The sequence below is a fragment of the Fukomys damarensis genome, unplaced genomic scaffold, assembly GCF_012274545.1.
Source record: "Fukomys damarensis isolate Sample0158 unplaced genomic scaffold, DMR_v1.0_HiC HiC_scaffold_24, whole genome shotgun sequence".
Classification (NCBI taxonomy): Eukaryota; Metazoa; Chordata; class Mammalia; order Rodentia; family Bathyergidae; genus Fukomys; species Fukomys damarensis.
Genome location: NW_022900936.1, coordinates 63,574,353 through 63,595,341, shown reverse-complemented (window position 1 = coordinate 63,595,341; position 20,989 = coordinate 63,574,353). Strand labels below are relative to the sequence as shown.

Genomic DNA, 20,989 nt, shown 5'->3' with positions numbered 1-20,989 from the left:
GTTATTGTCTTATCTCCTTCAATTTCCCCCAGTAGGATGGTTTTGAAGTAGGCTGCCTAACTGTGGATCTGGGAGTAGAAGAAGTTGCATATTTTTAAAGGATCTAGAAAAGAGGGTCTTGTTTATAATATAAGGGAATACAGAAATCTATACTATGTGGCTTGAAAACGAAACTTCGCTGGCATAGGCACTTTTATACAGTGTTGATGGGAGTGGAAATTAGAACAATGTTTTTGTGAGACAGTTAGGTAAACTCCACTGAAATATAAAATGCAGATTTCCTACCAACTGCTACCAGTTTGCTACCAATTGCACTGCTAGGAATTTACTCTCAGAAGCATGGCCAAGATATGTGCAAAATGTATTTGATTGTAGCACTATTAAGTAATAGAAAAAATGCTAGAAGCAAACCAAGTGCTTCTCACCAGAAGGAATTGGTTTAAAAATCACATAATCTGTTGGCACATGCCTCTAATCCAAGCCCGCAGGAGACTGAGGCAGCAACCCCCAGAGTTCGAGGCCAGCCTGGGCTACACAGTGAACTCAAGGCTAGCCTGAACTACACAGTGAGACCCTGCTCAGAACAAAACAAAACAAACAGGTAGTTCTTTTTCTAATTTGTCAGCTCCCCCATCCCTTTGTCCTTGAGTAAGCAATCAAATATTGCACACTTTTCTGCTTAAACAGGAAGTCCCTGCAACCCTGAAAACTTCTGAGCCACACTATTTCGTATAAACACTGGTCTCTTTCTAATTGGACACCTCCCTCTGGGGTCACACCTGCTGCCAGTAGTCTCCGAGCTCTTAAAGAATCTTTTTTTCCCCCCTTAGATGACATTTTTCTCTCCTCTATTGTGTAAACACATCAACCTTTAAAAAATGCCACCTTTGCTTTCGACAAAGGGACAACTTGGGGCATTTATACTTGGCAATAGACCCAGTATGAACATGTTATTTATGACTCAGGCAGAGTAGCAGAAGAGATGCAAACCTTAGGGCATCCCCACCTCTCAACACCCACAAGTCTCACGTCCTGACTGAAAAAGCTGCTAGGGTTTCAGTCACGGAATAAACCTCTTCTGGGAACAGATCTTGATCACTTGTCAAGCTTATTGGAAGCTCAGACTGTCTCTGATACAGGAGATTATATTCTACAGTCAAAGAGTAAAAAGAGAACTTGACAAGTTCTGAAACAAGAAAACTCTGTCCTCCGTCATCAGAAATTTCCCCCTACCTCTCTGTTCAGTTTTAAATTTCTGGGACACTGAAAAGAACTGACATCACTTTGAAAATCCTAAAGGGAACCATTTCTGTTGGGCTTACCTTTCTCTTTGACAAAGTCCTTTTGCACCTCTGGGATCAGAAAACTATATACCAACTCGGCGACAATCTCCTCTGACTGAAGATGAGTTCGCCTAAAACATTTTTAAAAATTAAATTACTTCCTTTTTCTCCCCCTTGAGTTGCTGACTTATACTTAGGTCTTTCTTGCTTTATTAGAAACTTCACTGCCCCAGTCTTGCTATCACATTTTCCTTGATTGAGTGATCTGAAATAACACATTCCTGGAGAGCTAGTTTAAATTCCATGGAAAATCTGGATTTGACCCTACCTACCCTTCATTCCCTAGAGAGGGAATCCTAGAAATACACAGAAGCCAAAAATTTTGGGATCAGCTCCAAATAGTGCTGCACTCATGTATCTATCCTGCATTCACACCTTGGAATATTCTGAAAGCTCACAGCATGAAAGTAATCACAGCTGAGCATTTAATTCCCAGGGCTCCTACCATACAAGGGCATAGGCCTGTTAACTTCTAAAGAGGTGTGCTAAGGAAACAACAGACACCAAAGCATTAGTTTGTTTCTCCTAAGTAGGGAAATCCTAAACCACTGAAAATTTACATACGAGTAACAACAGCAGGTGGCTGCCCCTGCCACACTCCTTCTGGGGGTGCATACCGGCTTTCCATCTCATAAGCAATGTCATTGATTTCCTCTGCCATCCTTTCTATTTCTGCTCTGGCTTGTTCCTCAGCAGTATTCTCTTCAGTATTTAATATTATGTCTTCCAGATAGGAGGTTACAGTGCTCCGGTGAACTTTAATCACCTGCAAGAAGCGAAAAATGTCCCCACTTACTCAGAACACCTACTGGAAACAGGACCAGAAAAACAAACATTGGCTGACCATTTTTTTTAAGCCTACATATTTTCATTCATATAGTAGGAACCCAGTGCAGATTTTGTCGAATAAAATGAAAAGCACAAACCCAAGGCGATTTTCTATGGCAAGAGCGCTTCGGTTTGCCAGGCTCCTTCCAGGCGCACCTGCACACCCAGCGGCCCCACTTGCCTCCTTAAACATCTGGTCCTCCTCCTGCAGGCGCCTCTGCTCACACTGGCGCCTTCCGCTCTCCTCCGCTTCCCTCGTCCGCCGCTGGCGCTCGGCCAGCATGGCGAAGGCGTGGATCCGCCTCTCTTCCTGAAGTCTCACGAGCTCTTTGGACAGGAAGTCAAGCATGTCTGCCAGCGCTCTTCCTTCCAGGCCAGCCAAGTGGTTTTCAAGCAGTGATACCTTGGAAAGATTAACAGTGCACCTTGAAGGATACAAATTGCGGATGGTAACCTTTAAGAGAGCTGGGTAACTCAAACCTCTTTAGAGTCGATTTGCTGTCAGGATGCATTTCGTTTTTATTAAGAATGCTGTCTCTCGGCCCTATTCCAAGGGGCAATGCCAGGAAAACTTATTACAAACTTAGATACGAACTAATAGATTGCTCAGTTAGTCACTATGGATCACAGTCCTCAAATTATGAAGAGAATTTAGCAAAACGTTTCTGTTACCAGTCACCAATGTATTATTTTCTTTCAGTTTCATCCAGAAGGTCAAGAGTGTCTTCCCAGACCTGAAGGAAAATCTCGGGCTTCTTATTAAAGATAATGTTGAAGTTTAATACAGTAGACTCTCCTAGAAATTCACACGATACCTTTTAATTTTTTAATGTCTGCTCTTTTCGTACAAGTTTGAGGAATTTCAAGAGCCCAAATAACATGGAAGTAGACAATTTGTCTTTAATAATTTCAAAGTCATTAACAACTATCTTTGAAGCAGTACAGGAAAAAGCCTACATTCTATGTGTTCACTGAGGTAAAATAAGCGATGCATGGGGCTCTCAGCCAGGACTCAGCCACGGTATCTCTCTATGGGTCTGTTTCCCAGCTTTGCCTCATGCAGCAAAGTATGTAAGGTGATTTACCCTGTGCCTGGCCTATCCTCAGGTGTAAAGGAAATGCTGCTTTAACACTGGCTGAGCCCACTCTGCTCAGTTCCCTTTCTGGTGTGTCTGCAGAGGGCTGGAATTCTCACGGGCCTTGAGGGCAGTATGGCTTTCGGTGACATTGTCAGCCAGGTGCGTTCATCGGCCTGACACGCCCACCCTCACCCACTCACCAGCCCACGTGTACTTTCTAACCACCAAGTTCAAGTACCTATGTACTCGGTAACAATGGAAAGAACAGGTGGAACCAGAAGAACATTTCACTACTCCATTCATAACGGAGTAGGCCCAGAGATCATAAGCTTCCTCACTTGGGGGACAGTCATGAACCGGCACATCCTAGTACTACAGACAGCTAAGTTAGTTAGACATTATTATAAGGCAGTTAGGCAAAGCTGGGCCCTCAGCATAGAAAAACAGTTGAGGTACATTCACTGATTAGCATTATAAAAAGGGGTACTACTTCCCCTAGAGATGAATAGCAGCAATTGATTTTTTTTAATTTAAATTGGAATTATTGGTATATTCTAGGTAGACAGCACAGTTACCTTCATTACTGTGATCTTGTACCTTTACATGCCAGGTCTTGGTTCTCATTTTTTCCCCTTGTCCCCACCCTCCCTTCACTCCCTCCTCCCCTCCCCCCTTCAAACACTTTAATTCCATTTTTACATTTTCTCATATTTTTTTCCTTTTCCCTTGTTCCCCTTTCCCTATCCTTCTCACTGTCCCTACACCTTTGGTCCTTTTCTTCCTATTTCACGTTGCTAATTGTCCTGTTAGGATCTTGAGTACTATTTTAGTTTTTCACACCAGAGAAACTATTTGGTATTTGCATATCTGTGACTTATTTATTTCACTTAGGAGTATATGCTCAAAGCGATTGATATTCTAAATAGATATCAATCTCCCTAGCCCATTCCCTTTCTGCAAATTCCTTGTACATGACTTCCTTTCCCATTTGATCCCCCATTTAATCAGTATTACCTGGGTGACTGTACTTGTAGTCTGATTGGTTGATCATGGTTTTGTCCCACCTTATGCCCACCTTGTAATTTTCCATTGCATCTTGTAGTTTCTGTCTCACCTTGACCCCCTGCCTTACCTCATGGCTTTGCTCAATAAAACGCCTTTGAAAAGCGAGGAGGATGAGCAACCCACTTTCTGGTCCCCCTCCCGTCTCTCTTAGACAGAAGCTATCTTTCAATAATTTTTTTCTACTCGTAATTTTCATGGCTCCTAAAATTCATTCTTCAATTTTAGAGAACACAAACTTGTGCTTTGGATATCTATCAGGTTGGGAGTTATGATATTTCCCTTGTTTGGATTATTTTTGCTTCTTTGGATACCATTTTTTGATTACTTGGTGCCCTAAATCACTAGAAGCTGGACATGGTGGGTCACAACTGTACTCCCAGACTCTGGAGGAGTCTGAAGCAGGAGAATGCCTCAAGTTCGAAGCCAGCCTGGGCTATGTAAGAACGACTGTGTCTGAAAACATCAACCAAATAACACTTCCGGTCCTAAGATGGCCACCTGTTCACTTCCAGCCTCCTTCCTCAATAAGGACTTCGGGAACACTCATGTAGGAAATCTAGTTTGAAGTTAAATAAACACATTTAGGAAGGCGATTCCCCTGCAGTGTATCACCTAAAGCATCGCCTGTCTGGGCACTGTGTATTGGCTTGATGGGAGAGGAAAGGGGGAGGGTCAGCATTTCTGTGGATATATGTGATGCTCCCTCCCTCAGGGCCCGCAGATTGTTGGTGTTACTGGGCAGAACTGACCAAGTGGTTCTCAGCTAAGTGACAGCTTTATCCATCTGTTCTTCCCTTTGTTCTCAGTTGACAGGATCAGTCAGTCTCAGGACAAATGAGTTGAAAAGCCAGTTGGCTTAGCTGCACTTGCTGAAGTCCATTATCGGGAACCTTGAAGGATGGTCAAGAAGAGTGTTTTTCCACTCAGTCTCAGGACCTATGCTTTCATGACACCTTGCTCCCTACCTGAACATTTCTGGGGTTGTAAGAGCTCCAGATCCCAACATCTGTGGTCTACATTCTCATCCTCCTCTGGGCCCTCTGTCGGGTCCTAGAGACTTGCTTTTTTACTCTCTTTCCCCGTCACCTCCACACCTGATTCCCCAAGCTCAGTGACCATCTATGGCGATGCCAAAGGGAAAAGTAAAGTCACAGTCATTTCCAAGCTCTCTGCCATTTGTGTTCACTTGCCACGTAGCACAAAAGTCACACATGCGATCGAAGGTGGGTCAGATTAACATTGCTGCAGATGTTACTTTCTTCTAACACTAAGTTCTGCAAATTGCTTTTTTCAGATTGATTTACAGATAAGCAGGGAAAGGAGTTAAAGTATTTATAGTACAGTCAACACTAGAAAGTGTGTATACTTAGATAAATGCTAGAAGAGAATGGGAAAAACGTTTATAGTAGCTGGTTTACAGATGCATTTCTCAGGTGCTTTGGGTAGCAGAGAAGCCAGGAGGTCAGTATGAAAGTTACCAAACACCTGGAGATAGCAACGTATATTTACAGTTTAATCAGAATGAGCTGTGTATGGCTACAAAATTTAGTGGTACTGATGTTTTAAAATAAATTACTTTTCGCTTGGTCATGTTGCTTTTATTTCTTATTCATTCTGCTAGAAGTTCTTGACAATTAAAATATAGTACAGTTACCAAATATATAAGGAAAATGGGATTAAGAAAAAAGAAGAATCGAGATATATTATGTATAGGTACAAAATCTCTGTGATAAACACGATCATTATGTGTATCTAAAGTGTACCAATAAAATTAATTTTAAAAAGGAAGTTATGAACTTACAACATATTGGAAGGGAAAATTTTAAAGTTGAGAAAATGGATTTCTTGGCTTTTCAGGGTTTCTTTTTTCTTTCTTTCTTTTTTTTTTTTTTTTTTTTACAAAGAAAGAAAAGGACACTATGTTTAATTCAAAGAATGTACCCCACCCTGCTTCAAATTATGGGCTGAAGTAGCATTAAGAATGCTGGTAGAGGGCCAGGGATTTAGCTCAGTGGTTCCGCTGCCTGCCTTGCAAGTACAAGGACCCAAGTTCAATCCTCAGTACCAAAACAAAAAAAAAAAGAAAAAGAAAAAAAGAATGCTGATAGAGTACTGAGATTCTAGGGAGTTTTAACCATTTCATTTAATGTTATTATAATGCTGCTTGTGCGATTAAAACAAAAACAAGAAGGAAAAGAGAACCTTGTGCTCATGCAAGTTCCTCTGCCGCTGTAAGGCCAGGGTCACTTGCTTCTCGGCTTTTTTCACCAGCTTCTCATCCTCTTGTAGTGCGTGGCTGGTGCGCAGCTCCTGGATCAACTCCAGTCGCTTTTCTTTCCCTTCAAACATCTGGAGCAGATAAATCAAAGACAGACTTACACCTTACCAACGCTGGTGCCAAGCACTAGGAGTCGTGTGCTGCAATTCCTGCGACTTTCGACTCTCAAGAGCAGCGGCAGCGGTCCATCCTGCCTTGAGCACTCGCGAGGGCTAGGGGTTCAACCTTCTTTCCTGCACCTTCAGCTCAGCCAAGGGGATCAGTTTTCAGCAAGTTGTTTGCTCGGACTCTGAAAATGTCTCTTAGAGACAAGGTGGCAACTAATAAGGTCATATTAAGAAACTAGAACCTTCCCCTCCGTGCGTTCCCTAGGAACCCCGAGGATGGCTTTTATCACAGCTGTGATTTTGTTTTCAATAAATGTGCCACTGGTTTGTAATGCACGATCTGCTATCTGAACTTCACTGGGCATTTCTCCTGGGAAAACAGGCAAAGAAGCTGCAGAATACAAGTTGAACACAAGCTGCTTACTCCCCAGCTCACCCGGACTTACTCATCACAACTCAGCACTTAAGAATTACAGCAGTGCGGGGAAAAAAGTAACTGGAGCTATAAACCGGTGCATTTGTAAAGTGAAGTGTGCCTGGCCAAGGGTTTGCAATCAGGAAGATCAGTTAAATTTGCTGGCAATTAACTAAACTTCTCTCAGACTCAGATTATTTGCCTGTAAGATGAGATTAATACTTTTTAAAAATTAAAATGAGAAAATATATGTGGAAGAAAGAATTTATGGCATGGGGACATAATAGGGGTTTTAAACAGTAACTATTAACTATTTCATTGTATAATGCAGGTATTGCAAGCTATATAGCTCAAATACAAATTACAAACTCAAATAATTATACTGTCACTTGGAAAATTGTGGCGTAATTCCAACGAAGAAGTAGGTTTTAGGTTAAAGATTTAGCTCAGGGGCACTACGCCTGCCTGGCAAGCACAAGGTCCTGAGTTCAATCCTCAAGTTCGGAAAAAAAAGTAGGTTTTTACACCGCCTTAGTCAGAACTGTGACAAGTAACACATGTCCTTTTTCTCTCCTTCCTCTATGTGCTACCCACCCAGATAACGGTGGCTCCAGAAGGGCATAGGTAGGTGATTCAAAGATACAGCTGCATAGGACACCCCAATCACCCCAATGAACCAAGGACATATGCATTCCAAAATCTATTCTCAAATGGGAAACTCAGGGCCAGTGGTGGGCCCCATGTACCATGTTCTGAATGACTCTGCCACGCAGTAACCTTTGAAGATAGATCACAGCCGTTTCTATGTCTTCTTCTTCCTGAAAGATCAAAGGGAGAAACAAGCAGCTTGAAAACAACGGCGGTCTGAGCATCAGGTATTTTTTAAAGACTTATTCCAAGCAAAAGTGACAGTTCCAGACATGCTAAATGAATTTAAAGAGAAATAAAGCATGGCCTTTGCCCTCATTGAACACATAATATTTTAAGTGCTACTTATTGTTCATGAAAATGTGTTATAATTTTTCATTGTAAATAATACATCATTACCAGCTGATACTAAGGTTAAAAAAAATCACAGAACTGCTGTGCAATCCCTACAAATAATGCCATTTCCAGCAAAATCTTTCTTGAAGCAATGAATATTGCTTATTTAATATCCCTTATTTTCATGTTTGATCCTGAGTCAACAAAGAATACAACCAGTCCATTATTAGAGTGAGGCACTCTCGCAAGAGGTTAACCTAGATTGGTAAAATCAGAATCACCTGGACAAGACCAACCATCTATAAAAATCATCATAAGGGGCCAAAACATTTAGCTCAGTGATGCCGTGCCTGCCACCTGCCTAGCAAGTGCAAAGTCCTGAGTTTCATCCTCGGTACTAGGAAAAAACCCACCATAAATAACTCTGTGTCACAGCAGAAAGAGTGTGCTCTGGTACACACACACCCACACACACACACATATATATTTCCCCCTCCAGGTACTATGAATTGAACTCAGGACCTTGAGCTTGCAAGGCAAGTATGGTGCCACTGAGCTAATCCCCAGCCCCTTAGAAGTGTGCTTTGGAAATCTAAAGCCCCTCTCAGTATAAAGAAAGCAACAGCCCAATGGTGGCTTCAACAAAGACAGTGTGTGACCAGAGGCCTGCATCGAACCTAGGAAAGGGACATAGTCTGGTTGAGCAGAGAGAGCGCCTGGGTCCCTTCGCGGGGGGCCACTTGTCAGAAAACATAACAGGCATTAATGAAATCTCTTCTTGATGCCCCACCCTCCTGAGCAGGGTCAGGCTGCTTCTGAGGAGGACCCTCTTGTACCAGAGCTACGTGCTTGTAGCCAGAGGGACAACCATCCTAGTTCTCTCCATGAAGTAGCAACCTCACACCGCAGCATCGCTGGCAGTTCTTTGTGGGTCTGTTTAGTATGACTCAGCCTAAACCCAAGCCAAATCTGATGTCTTGCCCAAGCTGAGTTAGCCAAGTGGCCTCGGGTGAGCCTTGAGTCATTCCTTGCCCAGATGCCAGACTGTCTTGAAGACACCTCTGGCATTTTATCCTCTTTGACCCCCACAGACATCCACTGGTCCTGTGTGGACCACAATCGTCAACAGGTCCCTGTGTGGAAAGAGGATGCTGGGAACTGATCATCATTCACTCTTCTTTTCCTATTTGGAACACGTGACATTACCTTCTGTTGCATTCTTTCCAAGGGAAGATTACTCATTCTTTGGGGTTTTATTCTTCAAAAGATTGGGTGTAAATTTTGCTTCATTTCACTGTGCTTTGGTGTGTGTGTGTGTGTGTGTGTGTGTGTGTGTGTGCTTGATGTTTGGTGCATAAGAATAAAGAAAAAATCAATTTTGAGTCTGAGCTTGAGAAATGAACACTGTTAAATTAGGTGTGTTCAACCCAAGGTATGTTAAGAATGAACTGACCACAATACTGAATTCAACTCTTTCAATAAACGTTTCAAACTTACGTTGGAAGTCACTGCCAAGGTAGGAGTAGGAAGCCGCGGCTGAGGTATGGGCTTCTTTTGAAGGAAACGTAGAGGTTTCTTTTCTTCAAGAGCTTTATTCTTCTTATCCAGCAAAGCCTGAAATAATACCAACTAATGTCACCTCTTCTTCTCTTTGTTATTTCCTTCACTACCAGGCCTAGGCTGCAGGTCAAAATTAATATCTCTATGCTGTGCTGTGTCTGCTTGAGAAGGTCTGAGGGGTGCTGTGGCATTCCTTAGGACCATCAAGTACTGGACAAACACAGTACATGTTCTTAGCATACTCACTGTCACCAAAATTTGGTGAGATTTAAATTTTTTCTTTGAATATTTTAAAGGCTCTGTCTTGCTCATATACGTAAAACCCCTAACTCCCATTTTTTTCACATGAGTTAAATTGCTTTTTATTTTTATTTTTTTGGTACCAGGGATCAAACTCACGTCCTTGTGCTTGTGAGGCAGATGCCGGAACCACTGAGCTAAATCCCCAGCCCTAAATTGATTTTTTAAATAAATGCCTGCACAACAAGAAATTTTTCTGAGCAGCAAAACACTGAAATACTTTGGATGTTTTATTGTTACAGGAAAACAGAGAGCATTAAATGACAATTATCTTAAAGTAGATTTTTTTTCTTTTGGTATTTAAACCTGCATATCTAGATTTTCTAAAAACCAAATTGTCTGCTAGTGAGAGCATTGTGTACATTTGCACACTGTCTTTTTTTCTTTTCATCACTAAAAGTATTGCCAAAATTATACATGAAATTTTGTTCATGATTCCATTTTAGCCATAGGAGAATATTTTTTATTGAGTTTATTGGTACAATCTAGGTCTACAATACAGTTACATTCATTAATGGGATCCTGTACCTTCACATGACAGTTCTTGGTTCTCATTTTTTCCCCTTGACCCTGCCCTCCCTTCACCCCCTCCTCCCCTCCCCATTTAAAAACTCTTTATTTCTATTTTTAAAAATTGTTTTTGTTTTGTTTTTTGTGGTACCAGGGGTCAAACTCGGGTCCTTGCACTTGCAAGGCAGGTGGAAGAACCACTGAGCTAAGTTCCCAGCCCTAGGAGAATATTTTTGAAGTACCAATAATTCTGATGTTTTGTGATTTTAAAGTCATACTTTAGTTAATTTTCTCTCATATTATAATTTTACATTTTATTTCCCGTGAAAACACAAATAAGTAATATTTTGAAAACAAACATCAAACTAAAACCTGAAACTAGTAAAAATGTGTAATTTAGACACTTAAAACACCTGAACCAGTTGAATAGAGCCTCTGAGTTTCTTAAAAAATAAGCAACAGAAAATATATGTTTCAGTCCTATAATAGCCACAAGCAGGGCATCAATAAAGAGCAGCTGCAGTCTAAAGCATCAAATAATTGTAAAGTTTAGAATCTCGTGAGAGAAAAGCCTCCCGAGACCATTTCGGTAAGGATGTGGGAAAGCAGGCACTACCTCCCATTGCTGAAGCTGATGCATCATTTATGTAAGAAAATCTGGCCCATGTCCACCAAGCTAGAAGCGCATATGCACTGTGATCCATATATCCCTTATCTAGGAAACTGTCTTCCAGATATGCCTGCACCTGTACCAGACTATATGCAAGTACAGTTAATCACTGCACCACTACTTTTAATACTTTAAAGCTATCAAAATCTAAATATCTGTCAAATGGGTGCAGGTTAAATACATTTTGGTGCGTTTAAAGAAAGATATATTGAGAAAGTATAAAAGATAATAAGTTCACTTTTCTTGTACTGTCAAATCTTTCCAAAATATAATTTTTAAAAAAGGTAAGAGCAGAACAGTACTTTTTATATACTGACATTTGTATAAAAAAAGAGGTTAAAAGATGCTTATATGTACTTATATATATATATCTCCAGCCATGTACACACACACACACACACACACACACACACACGTCTCTGGAAGGGCAGCCACGAACGCGTAGCCATGAAAGCATAATCTTAGGCTGTCTCCAGAGAAAGAACTGCATGGCTGAGAGATGGGCAGAAAGCAAAGACTTAATATTCTCATATAACTCATACATTTTGAACCATGTTGATGTTTCCTCATCAACAAACTAATGTCTTAAATACAAGAAAAAAAGAAAAATTAAAATTTAAAGAAAAAAATTAAAAGATTTTCACAATTTAAAAAATTTCTGGTTATGAAGTCCAATCAAAAGCATAAGCAAATAAGCAAAAACAAAACAAAACAAAACAAAACAAAAAAACCCTGAAGTTCTCTTCAATTCTAGCCTAAAAGCCAGGGATTTAGCTCAGTGGTGCCGCCACCTGCCTCACAAGCACAAGGACCCTAGTTTGAATCCCAGTACCAAAAAAAAAAAGTCAAGCAATCCAGCCTAATAATTGCTTTGAATGGTAGATCTGAGAGAAAATGAACATGAAAATATTAGAGAATTGTTATCAATCAATACATTTTAATATGCCCCCAAACTAAGCAAATATGTTTAATCAATGGATTTTTTTTTTTTTTTTTGGTTCTGGGAATTGAACTCGGGTCCTTACGCTTGCAAGGCAGGCCACCGAGCCACTGAGCTAAATCCTCGGCCCTAATCAATGGATTTTATAAACAGACAAAAAGGCAGACTGGCTGATTCTTTTAGTCTACTTTATGACAAGCATCAAAAATATATTCCAGTATAAATTCTACCAAGAGTGTACTGAAAATACTGCACTGGGTCAATTCTTTTATACCTTTCTGGATATTTCTCCTTCAAAATTTCTATGACATAATTCTCTGTGGTTCTGAATTCCCAAAATAATGTAATCTTAAGACGCAGATAAACCCGAACGCCTGTACATCGACTGATATTCAGTGACTCTCTTCAATATTCCAAATTGAGCAACTCCATATAATCAACTGCACCTCACCTCAAATCCAAGAGGGAAGTTTTTTAAGTGGACAGTAAAATAATACGAAGCATCTGATGTCTATAGCTGTAACAAACATCGAACAGCTGAACTCCTAGCCACATTTACCCTAGTTTTTCTTTACTTTCTTTTTTTCGGTACTGGGGATTGAACTCAGGACCTTCCACTTGCAAGGCAGGTGCAATGCCACAAAGCTAAATCCCTGGCCCCAGACTTACCTCAGTTTCCATTTACTGGAGACCAGATATTAGGCTATCAACAAAAAAATGAAGACATACCAAAAACAACAAAGAAGAACAGAGCAACCCAAAAGAGTCGAAAGCATCGTATCACAGTGATGTTCATGCCCATGCTCATGGCAGCACAGTTTGTAACAGCCCAATCTTGGAAACAACACAAATGCCCATCAACCAATGAATGGATAAAGAAGATGTGAGTTTTTCATACAACGGAGTACTACTCAGCCACGAAGAATGATAAACCTGAGACATTTATCACTAGAATGGATGCACCCAGAAACCGTACTCTTGAGTGAAATAAATCAGACACACATGTATAAATATGGCATTGTTTCTGTGGTGTGAGAAACTGAAAGTGTGAATAAGAACCAAAATGTAGAATGGATACTGTGAAATAGCAAGAAAATGTTTAAATGGGAAGGGGCACAAGGAAGAGGGGAGAGGGTAAGAAAGGAAGGGAAAAGAAAAAATGAAAAAAGAAAGATAAAATAGAAACTAAAACTCTTGTAAATAAGAAGGGGAAGAGGGATACAAAGGAGGGAAGGGGAATGGGGAAAAATTTGCATCAAGATATACCATGTAAGATACACATTTCATATGACGAATATGATCATTATGTATATATAAATTGTACCATAAACTTAATTAATGATAAAAATAAAAGTATTTTCCATTGTTAAAAAAACACTATAAGAAATAACAACAAAAAACACAAAGTACAGCTTGAATAAACAGCAGCCAGACTCAGATGTGCAGTCCTTGGAAATTCTTCCAAAAGTGTATATTTTTCCAAAAGGAAGAAACAGATCATCCTAATCTTTTTTAAACTCGTTTCAGAAGAGAGGGGAAGAAGGAATACACCTTAGTCCATTTCAGGAGATCTGCCAAACACTGACATCTACGCCATTTATAGTCAAAATGGGAAAGCTGGGCCGGCTGGGGATTTAGCTCAGTGGTGCCACCCGCCTTGCAAGCGTAAGGTCCCAAATTCAATCCCAGTACCAAAAAAAGGGGGGGGGGCAGGGGAGTCATTTCACTCATGAATAGAGTCACAAAAAACCTGATCAACATATTAGTAAATCAAACTCAACAATTTATTTAAAATAAGCTCATATAACTTAACCAAGGCAAGTTCATTCCAGGTTTGTAAGGATAAATTAATATTTATAAAATTTAAATGTTAAGAAAAAAATATAATTACTTCATTAGAAACATTTGATAAAATTCAACATAGACACATCATGAAAAATTTTAATGAATTAGAAATAAAAGGGAATTTCCATAACCTAATAAGAGATATCTACACAAACCAAACTCTTCCAGAAAGTGAGAAAATGATAAACACAGTATTCAGAAGTAGGGAGATGAGGAAAAGAACCACCAAGATATGTGTAAATTATTGTTAAAGGCTTATTTTTTATGCATGTGTTCTTCACAGATTCATGTTGTATTACTGAAACCAGTATAGCAAACAAATGTGCATGGGACATCATAGACCAATGGATCCCAAAGTGTGGTTCTGGGGCATCAGCGCGCACACACACACACACACACAAATACACAGACACACAGACACACACACACACACACACACACAAATACACAGAGCAGTTCAACAATATCCTCACTCAGACCTGCTGAGGGTGGGGTCCAGCAATGTGTTTTAACAGGCCCAGCCTGCGGTTCTAATGTGTGCTAATGGGACCCATCAAACTTTTTTGCTTAGATGAGTTTAAACTAGATGCAAAAGAAATTGAACATGACTTATTTCCTTCATAATGCCCTGCTAGCCAATGCAAAAGGAGAAATTTGGAGTCTCTTACAACTATCAACACCAACAGTCATTCCCAATACAGTACCAGAAATTGCTATAGCTCAGTGTAGTGTCAAATTTTATTATCGAGATCTAAAGTTGGAAACATTTTTTGGAAAACAATGTGACTTCTGTAAATGAGGAGGATGACTTCCAAGTTTTCCTGCACTTTGAAATGATGGGGAAAACACAGTGGTTCAGCACGTCATGGGCATGCTCCAGAAGAGAAGGTCTAGAGAGCAGAAAACACTTATAGCTGCATGGCAAACCCACTGGTCACTACTGCCTGAGACAAAGTGAAGCTTTTGGGATATAGCATTTATCTGCACAAGTCACACTAAAAGCATCTTGTCTTCCAGATAATGACGACTATACCTTATGAACCTCTGCCAACTCATAGTCCATCCTTATTCCCCTCTTCAGGAAACCTGCTTTGGTGGTGATGACTTTTGGTTTTGGGGGTTTGATTATTGGTTTTGTCACAAAATCTGGGAGAGATGACTCAAGTTCAACTAAACCTGTGGGAAAGAAATGTATGTTTTCAGTATGAATTGCTTTTGTTTGTTATTTTTAAAGTATATTATTAATTTTAGCAGCTGTTTTTCAAGTGGTTTCATTAGAATTGTTGATGAGTTATAGGATGAACCGTCTCTGAAATGTAAAGCATATTTGTATATAATTACCTCATATCCTTGGTTATTTACACTATAAAATGAGAAATACCCTCTAAAGGAAACATACTATCCTCAACAAAGCAACAGATTCCATAAAATCAATAGAAAATTAATAATCCCATAATAAATGGTGCTGCCATTTAAAAGTTTATCACCTTCTGCTTGGAAATAGCCAGCCAGAGATCCGAGTTCAACAATGTAATTATCAAGTCATATCCTTGGCCATGCGATGCCTCAACTTGTCAAATGAAATTTACATCCTGTAAACAAGCCTTGGGGACTTCACAAGAGGTACTGTCCTCTTCAGGAATTTGTCTCCTGTTAGCCATCCCTTTGCCTCTGGTTTTCTGGCATTTCTTGGTAAAGGCTCAATTTCAGGATATGTATCTTGTTTGCTTCATAAACCTGACATAACATTTTTTTTCTAGTTCATTATTGCATAACTTATATTATCAGTGGCATCAAACATTTTCAAGTGTGTAGCAACTAGTAGAGCTTGCTTCTTGCTAACATGCTCTATGGCGTGTCCACAAACTTACTTGGGTCTTAGGAGCATTTACTGAATTGTATGAACTCACATTAATTGCATTGAATGTATGTATTGCTGTTACTTACAAATCTTTTTGTTGTTTAGCTTTTAATCTAAATTTATACATCTGCTCTGTATGTCCAGAATAACATTCTTAGACTATACTTCTAGTTACTTAAATCGTTTACCTTCATAAGTGTTCAGATAGTGATTTTTTACTACAAAGTCCTCTGAGTTGTTGTCTGGGAAACGACCAAGGCGGGACAGAGGCCCATAGACTTGTGATGCATAATCAGAATATTCCTTGATGATATCTCTTCTCTTCAACTTCCCTTCTATATTTTTCCTCTTTTCTACAAGTTTTCTGATAGCTGAAATAAAACATATCTCTATGGTTATCTCTAAAATATTGCTCCAGAATTAGAAATTCAGAGAGATAAATCATTTCCAGTTTTACTCATCGGGAAGTTACTGAATTGAATGGATTTGACGATGTCTGAACACAGCTAGAATGTAACCTTTCTGAAAACAGGCGGGCCAGCTGGGGCTCAGAATCACTGAACCGGCAGGACGGACGGAAGGTCCATCAGCCTGCATTCTCAGTTGGTGCTCATCCAAAATCTTTTATAACCACAAGCCTTTACAAGCTCCAGGCTAAGAAGCGTTCAGCAAAAGCTTGTTAAATGCAGGAAAGAAACTCAAAATAAATGATATATGAGGGGATTGTTCTCCCCTACAAGAATAACTAAAAGGGAGGACCACGGTTGCATGTTGGTTCACCGCAGATCAGTGGCAACACGTCCCAGCTCTCCAGCTTTCGGGATTGCTTGGCAGTCAGAGGGAAAGGGTGAGCTGGGCACAGCCGGTGAGCAATGAGCTCGCCGGTCCTGAGGACGACCTCCACCTGCTCCTTTTGTTTTTGTTGTTTTTTCCTAAGTCTCACCACAGACCCACGCCCCTTACAACAGCTGGGAAGAGCGCACTTCCGATGGGCGAGAAACCTTGTCACAGGTTGAGAAGTCACCACAGGAAAGGGGCCGCCTGCAAAACTTGCAGCTCGTGGCTGTTGCTCGTATTTCTCCCCTAGCGCTTTTGTGCAGGACTTGGAATTTTAGAAGTAAAAGTAGTTTATATTTTATTATTTATCTACAAAACTGAGTGAAGTCTATCACTAGTTATGCCATGCACTGAAAAGAAGGATGTGAACAACATCTATGTTAAAGGATTTTTCTCATATCAAGAAAAAGCTACAGGTTAAGTTCACTACAAATAATTTTAAAGTAATAATTTAAATTTTATGATTGTTTTGTACTTTTGATATTTTTGAATGATTTTTAAACATGTGATTACATTGTTATTGTATGTATCGATCCCTAAGTTGTGTATGTAGGTGACATAATTTTTATAAGTAAATAAATTGCACTAGGTTTCCCAGTAAGTAAAGCTATAAAATTAAAGGTTAATAATTCAAATTTTTAGTATAAATTTTAACTTAAATTTTAATCTATTCTTATCCTGTGCTGAATAAAAAATAAGCTGTTTATTTCTTTTTTCTTGTATAAAGTATAAATATGTAGAGAGTGCATACACTTCTGTGCAATTTACTGTGACATTAAAATTTCTTAGAGTGATGACTAGGAAAAAAGATGCTGAAACTGCTATCTTTAGGGGCAACAGTGGAAAAAAGAGTTGAGCAACAGATTTCTCTATCTATGTCCTTGATCCACGAATACAGGAAACCCACTCCCTACACACACACACACACACACACACACACACACACACACACACACACACACACAGTCAACGCCTTGACTACCTGTTCAGATATGGTCATTTAATTTCCTGAGGGGTTTCTTATCTATGCTCTACTTTAGGGAAATAACTTCTCTCTCACCCGCTTACTGCCTATTTGATACACCAGGCCCAACATAGAATTTCTCACAGCTAACTCAGGTTTGGTCCCACACCCAAAGCACAGCCCCTTCCACAGTCCCCAGGGTTCATACTACACCATTACCAGAGACGTGTGTGTGCTGGATTTGTGCCACTTTTGCCTCTTTTGCTTCCTGCAGTTTATACCACTGGGCATCCAAGTGCTTCATGTTCAATTCATTTTTATTCTTGTCCCGTTTCCTCAGCAGCTCTTTTAAAACCTCCAAGCGAATTTCCTGAAGTCTTCAAGTAAATGACAGATCATTAAGAAGACATGGTATCTCAGACGAGGCATTCCAGACAGGCTCATCTCTGTGGGCACCACATTCACATGCTTTGAGAAGGCCATGCTGGCAAAAGCGTGAAGATACACGGGGCGGGGGGAGCGTGGGAAGCAAGTGAGCATCGCATCTCTGTGTAATGGGATCGGGTAGGAAGGGGAGGAAGGGTAAAGAACAGAGTGCAGGCCGAGGGTAATGGAAGGGTTCTCTAGACAGTTGGGCTGTGAGAAAACAGGAGAGTGGTGGATACTGGGGGAAGGATAAGTAGAGAAAATGAGGTGGGCGTGCTATCTTAGAGGCAGATGTGAACATGCCTGCGACCTGCACAGACTAGGTACTAGGATCTGGTTCCCTTCCCTTCCTTTATGTGTTCTCCTAGGACTCAGCTAGGCACAGATGATTGTGAAAGCCGCACCTCCAGCCCAGACGTATCTGAACCAACACTTACGTCTACTTGAACCTTCTGCTGTCCTTGGACAGTCTCAAGATTCACCCCTTCTCTCCTATGTTCCTCCCTCTGCTAACAAGTCCTCCTCTGAATACTGGCAGTCGTTCCTGCACTCATGTTTTTGGCATCTGTCTCCTAGCCTGGTCTCCTCGGGGCTAGTCTCCCTCCTCTCCAGGCTTTGCTCCACACAGCCCTCAAGGCTTCTTTCCTAAAACAGATCTCTGAGTACGTTTTACTCCCACTTGTAGAAAGTCATGCACTCTTTTATTCACTCACTCATCTGTCAAATGCTTATTAAGTCCACCATATTCAAGGCAGGAAACTACGATGCACCAGAAAAAGTTCCCTCTCCAGAAGTGCTGTGTGGGCAGAACAGGCACAAACCCCAGCATGGGCAGCACTGGGAGACCGAGCCAGGCCAGCACTGTGAGAAGAAGCACCCAGGGGGACAGAGGAGGAGAAGGTGCTGAAGGCAGAGCCCCAGGAGAACAAGGACTGAGGCTGGTGGCACTGACGAAGGAGAGGCTGTGCCTCAACAGAGGGAGTCACTGCCCTGTGAAAGGGACCGGAGCGATCACAACCACAGCACACTGGTGGGGCCTCGTGAAGCGAGTGCACACGGGAAATGAGGCGGCCAGGACAAGTGAAGATGGAAAGACAAGCGCCTTCAGCGAGGACCCACGCAGCAGCCGCCTTTCCCTCCAGAGTGAGAGGTGTGGTCACGTCACGTCGCTGACAGACTGTGCGTGTGCCATGGCCCCTCAAAAGATTGGGGTTGAAAGAAACAAAACAAAAAAAAACCCCGGCCCGGCGATGTCACAGCCCCTGTAGCACCACTGCAGGACGCATCGCTCACAGGTCAGGAGAAGGGAGCCTGCTTCACAGCCGGACAAGCAGAAGAACAGAGCACAGACTTTGCACAGTACTGGACAATGGGAAAACAGCTATGATACTGGCTTATGTGTTCACTGTGCTATACTTTCATTGTTATTCTAAGACATATTTCTACTTATTCAAATTTTTTGCTATAAAAGTCTTCCAGCAGCAACCACGGACACCTTGTGTTTACTGCTCCTCTCGGCTGCAGTAAGAGGCCACCCTGAGTGGGGCAGGGTCCCGTGAGCACAGGTTTCCTAGGTGTTCCCGCTGCTGCTAAGCGTCAGCTGCAGACTTCACCACTTTCCCTCGGTCGCTTCAATCACAAAGGGAGATAACAGTCTCCACGCCATGAAGCTGCTGAGAACGTTAAACAAGCTAAAACAATATTTCTCGAATTAAGCATGGGCTAGAATAACCTGGAGGGCTTGGTGCAATATCGAGGGCCGTGCCCACCCTGGTTCAGGGGGGCTGGGGACGGGACCAGGGAATCTGCATCGCTTACAGGTTCCCAGGGAATGTGGATGTGGCTGGTCAGTGAATCACACCTCGAGAGCCACTGGCTTAGAGCATTACCGGACACGCAGTAAGCCTCGGGGAGTGTTACATGCCGGAACCACCTTCCTCCTCTCATCGTCACTGGCTACTGTCTGCTTCTCAGTGTCTTACCCCCTGCCCCCAGTGCAGAGCCACCTTCCCCATTCGCCCATCCCAAACAGAGCAGAACCTTCCCTTCGCCTGCAAACCTGCCCCAGAGGCACCGCCCTGGAGGGCCTGGCCAGTCCTCCAGCCACCTCCCGTGCCCAGCCTCACAAGGGACCACAAGGAGCTCTGCTGGGCACAGGTCTCCTATTCAACCTGTTTCCTCATCTTACAGCACAGAGCCCAGCACCTAGGGGAGATTCAAAATACATTTATTAAAACTATCCTCAAGGTAACAGAAGTACTCACTTTCTTAGGTGATGCCTTCCGTCTGGCCAGACAGACTTTTAATATTTTTAATGCCTTCTGACAATATTCACTCCTCTGCAATGTACAGCAATAAATTTAAATCTTTGAAAACAGGATTGGGTTGGGTGTGGTGGCCCACATCTGTAACCCCAACACTCAAGAGGCTAAGGCAGGAGTAAAACTGTGAGTTCAAGGCCAGCCTGGGCTATAGTGAAATCGTCTCAAAAAAAAAAAATTATTTTTTTTTAAAGAACGAAAAAGAAAAGAGGCTTGGGTAGCTTGATACTTACCTTGTATCCAACACTATTTCCTGTTAAATCTCAAAGTTTTACCACACAGAGTCAGGCTTAATTGAAAGAAGTGTTGCAAAAATGTGAACAAATTTTGAGTCCAGAACTAAAGCTGCATCCCTAACTCTCATGCGTTAGAGACCCAACAATGAAATGGCTCAGCACATCCTAGGGCAAAGGCCAACACCTGCTCATTAGGAGCTGGCATTTGGGATTCTAACATTGTCTCATCATTTTTACATATCATTCCCTAAAATGTATCAGTTAAAACGATTGAAAACTGGTCTGCGATCACCCGGCGGCGTGCGCGCGAGCTCCCGGCCTGCGCGGGAGCTCCCGGCCTGCGCGACAACAGACCCAGGAAGGACCCAAGGACCCCAGAGGGGTTTTTTTTCAGCTGCCTGCCTGCCTGCCTGTCTGCGA

The 20,989-nt window shown here is 41.6% G+C and overlaps 1 protein-coding gene across 4 annotated transcripts in view; it reads right to left on the bottom strand.

The window, feature by feature from the left end:
- Positions 1-20,989, bottom strand: part of Cfap91 (cilia and flagella associated protein 91) — a 61,885-nt gene that overhangs the window by 15,971 nt on the left and 24,925 nt on the right. For all 4 annotated transcript variants that reach the window (XM_010630020.3, XM_010630019.3, XM_010630021.3 and 1 more), the window contains exons 8-16: positions 17,806-17,963; positions 15,974-16,156; positions 14,958-15,100; positions 9,597-9,713; positions 7,862-7,933; positions 6,518-6,664; positions 2,353-2,574; positions 1,961-2,109; positions 1,323-1,414 (exon numbers count right to left, since the gene is read on the bottom strand). In XM_010630020.3, coding sequence (XP_010628322.1) covers positions 1,323-1,414; positions 1,961-2,109; positions 2,353-2,574; positions 6,518-6,664; positions 7,862-7,933; positions 9,597-9,713; positions 14,958-15,100; positions 15,974-16,156; positions 17,806-17,963 — 1,283 coding nt within the window. The remainder of the gene's footprint in view (positions 1-1,322; positions 1,415-1,960; positions 2,110-2,352; positions 2,575-6,517; positions 6,665-7,861; positions 7,934-9,596; positions 9,714-14,957; positions 15,101-15,973; positions 16,157-17,805; positions 17,964-20,989) is intronic.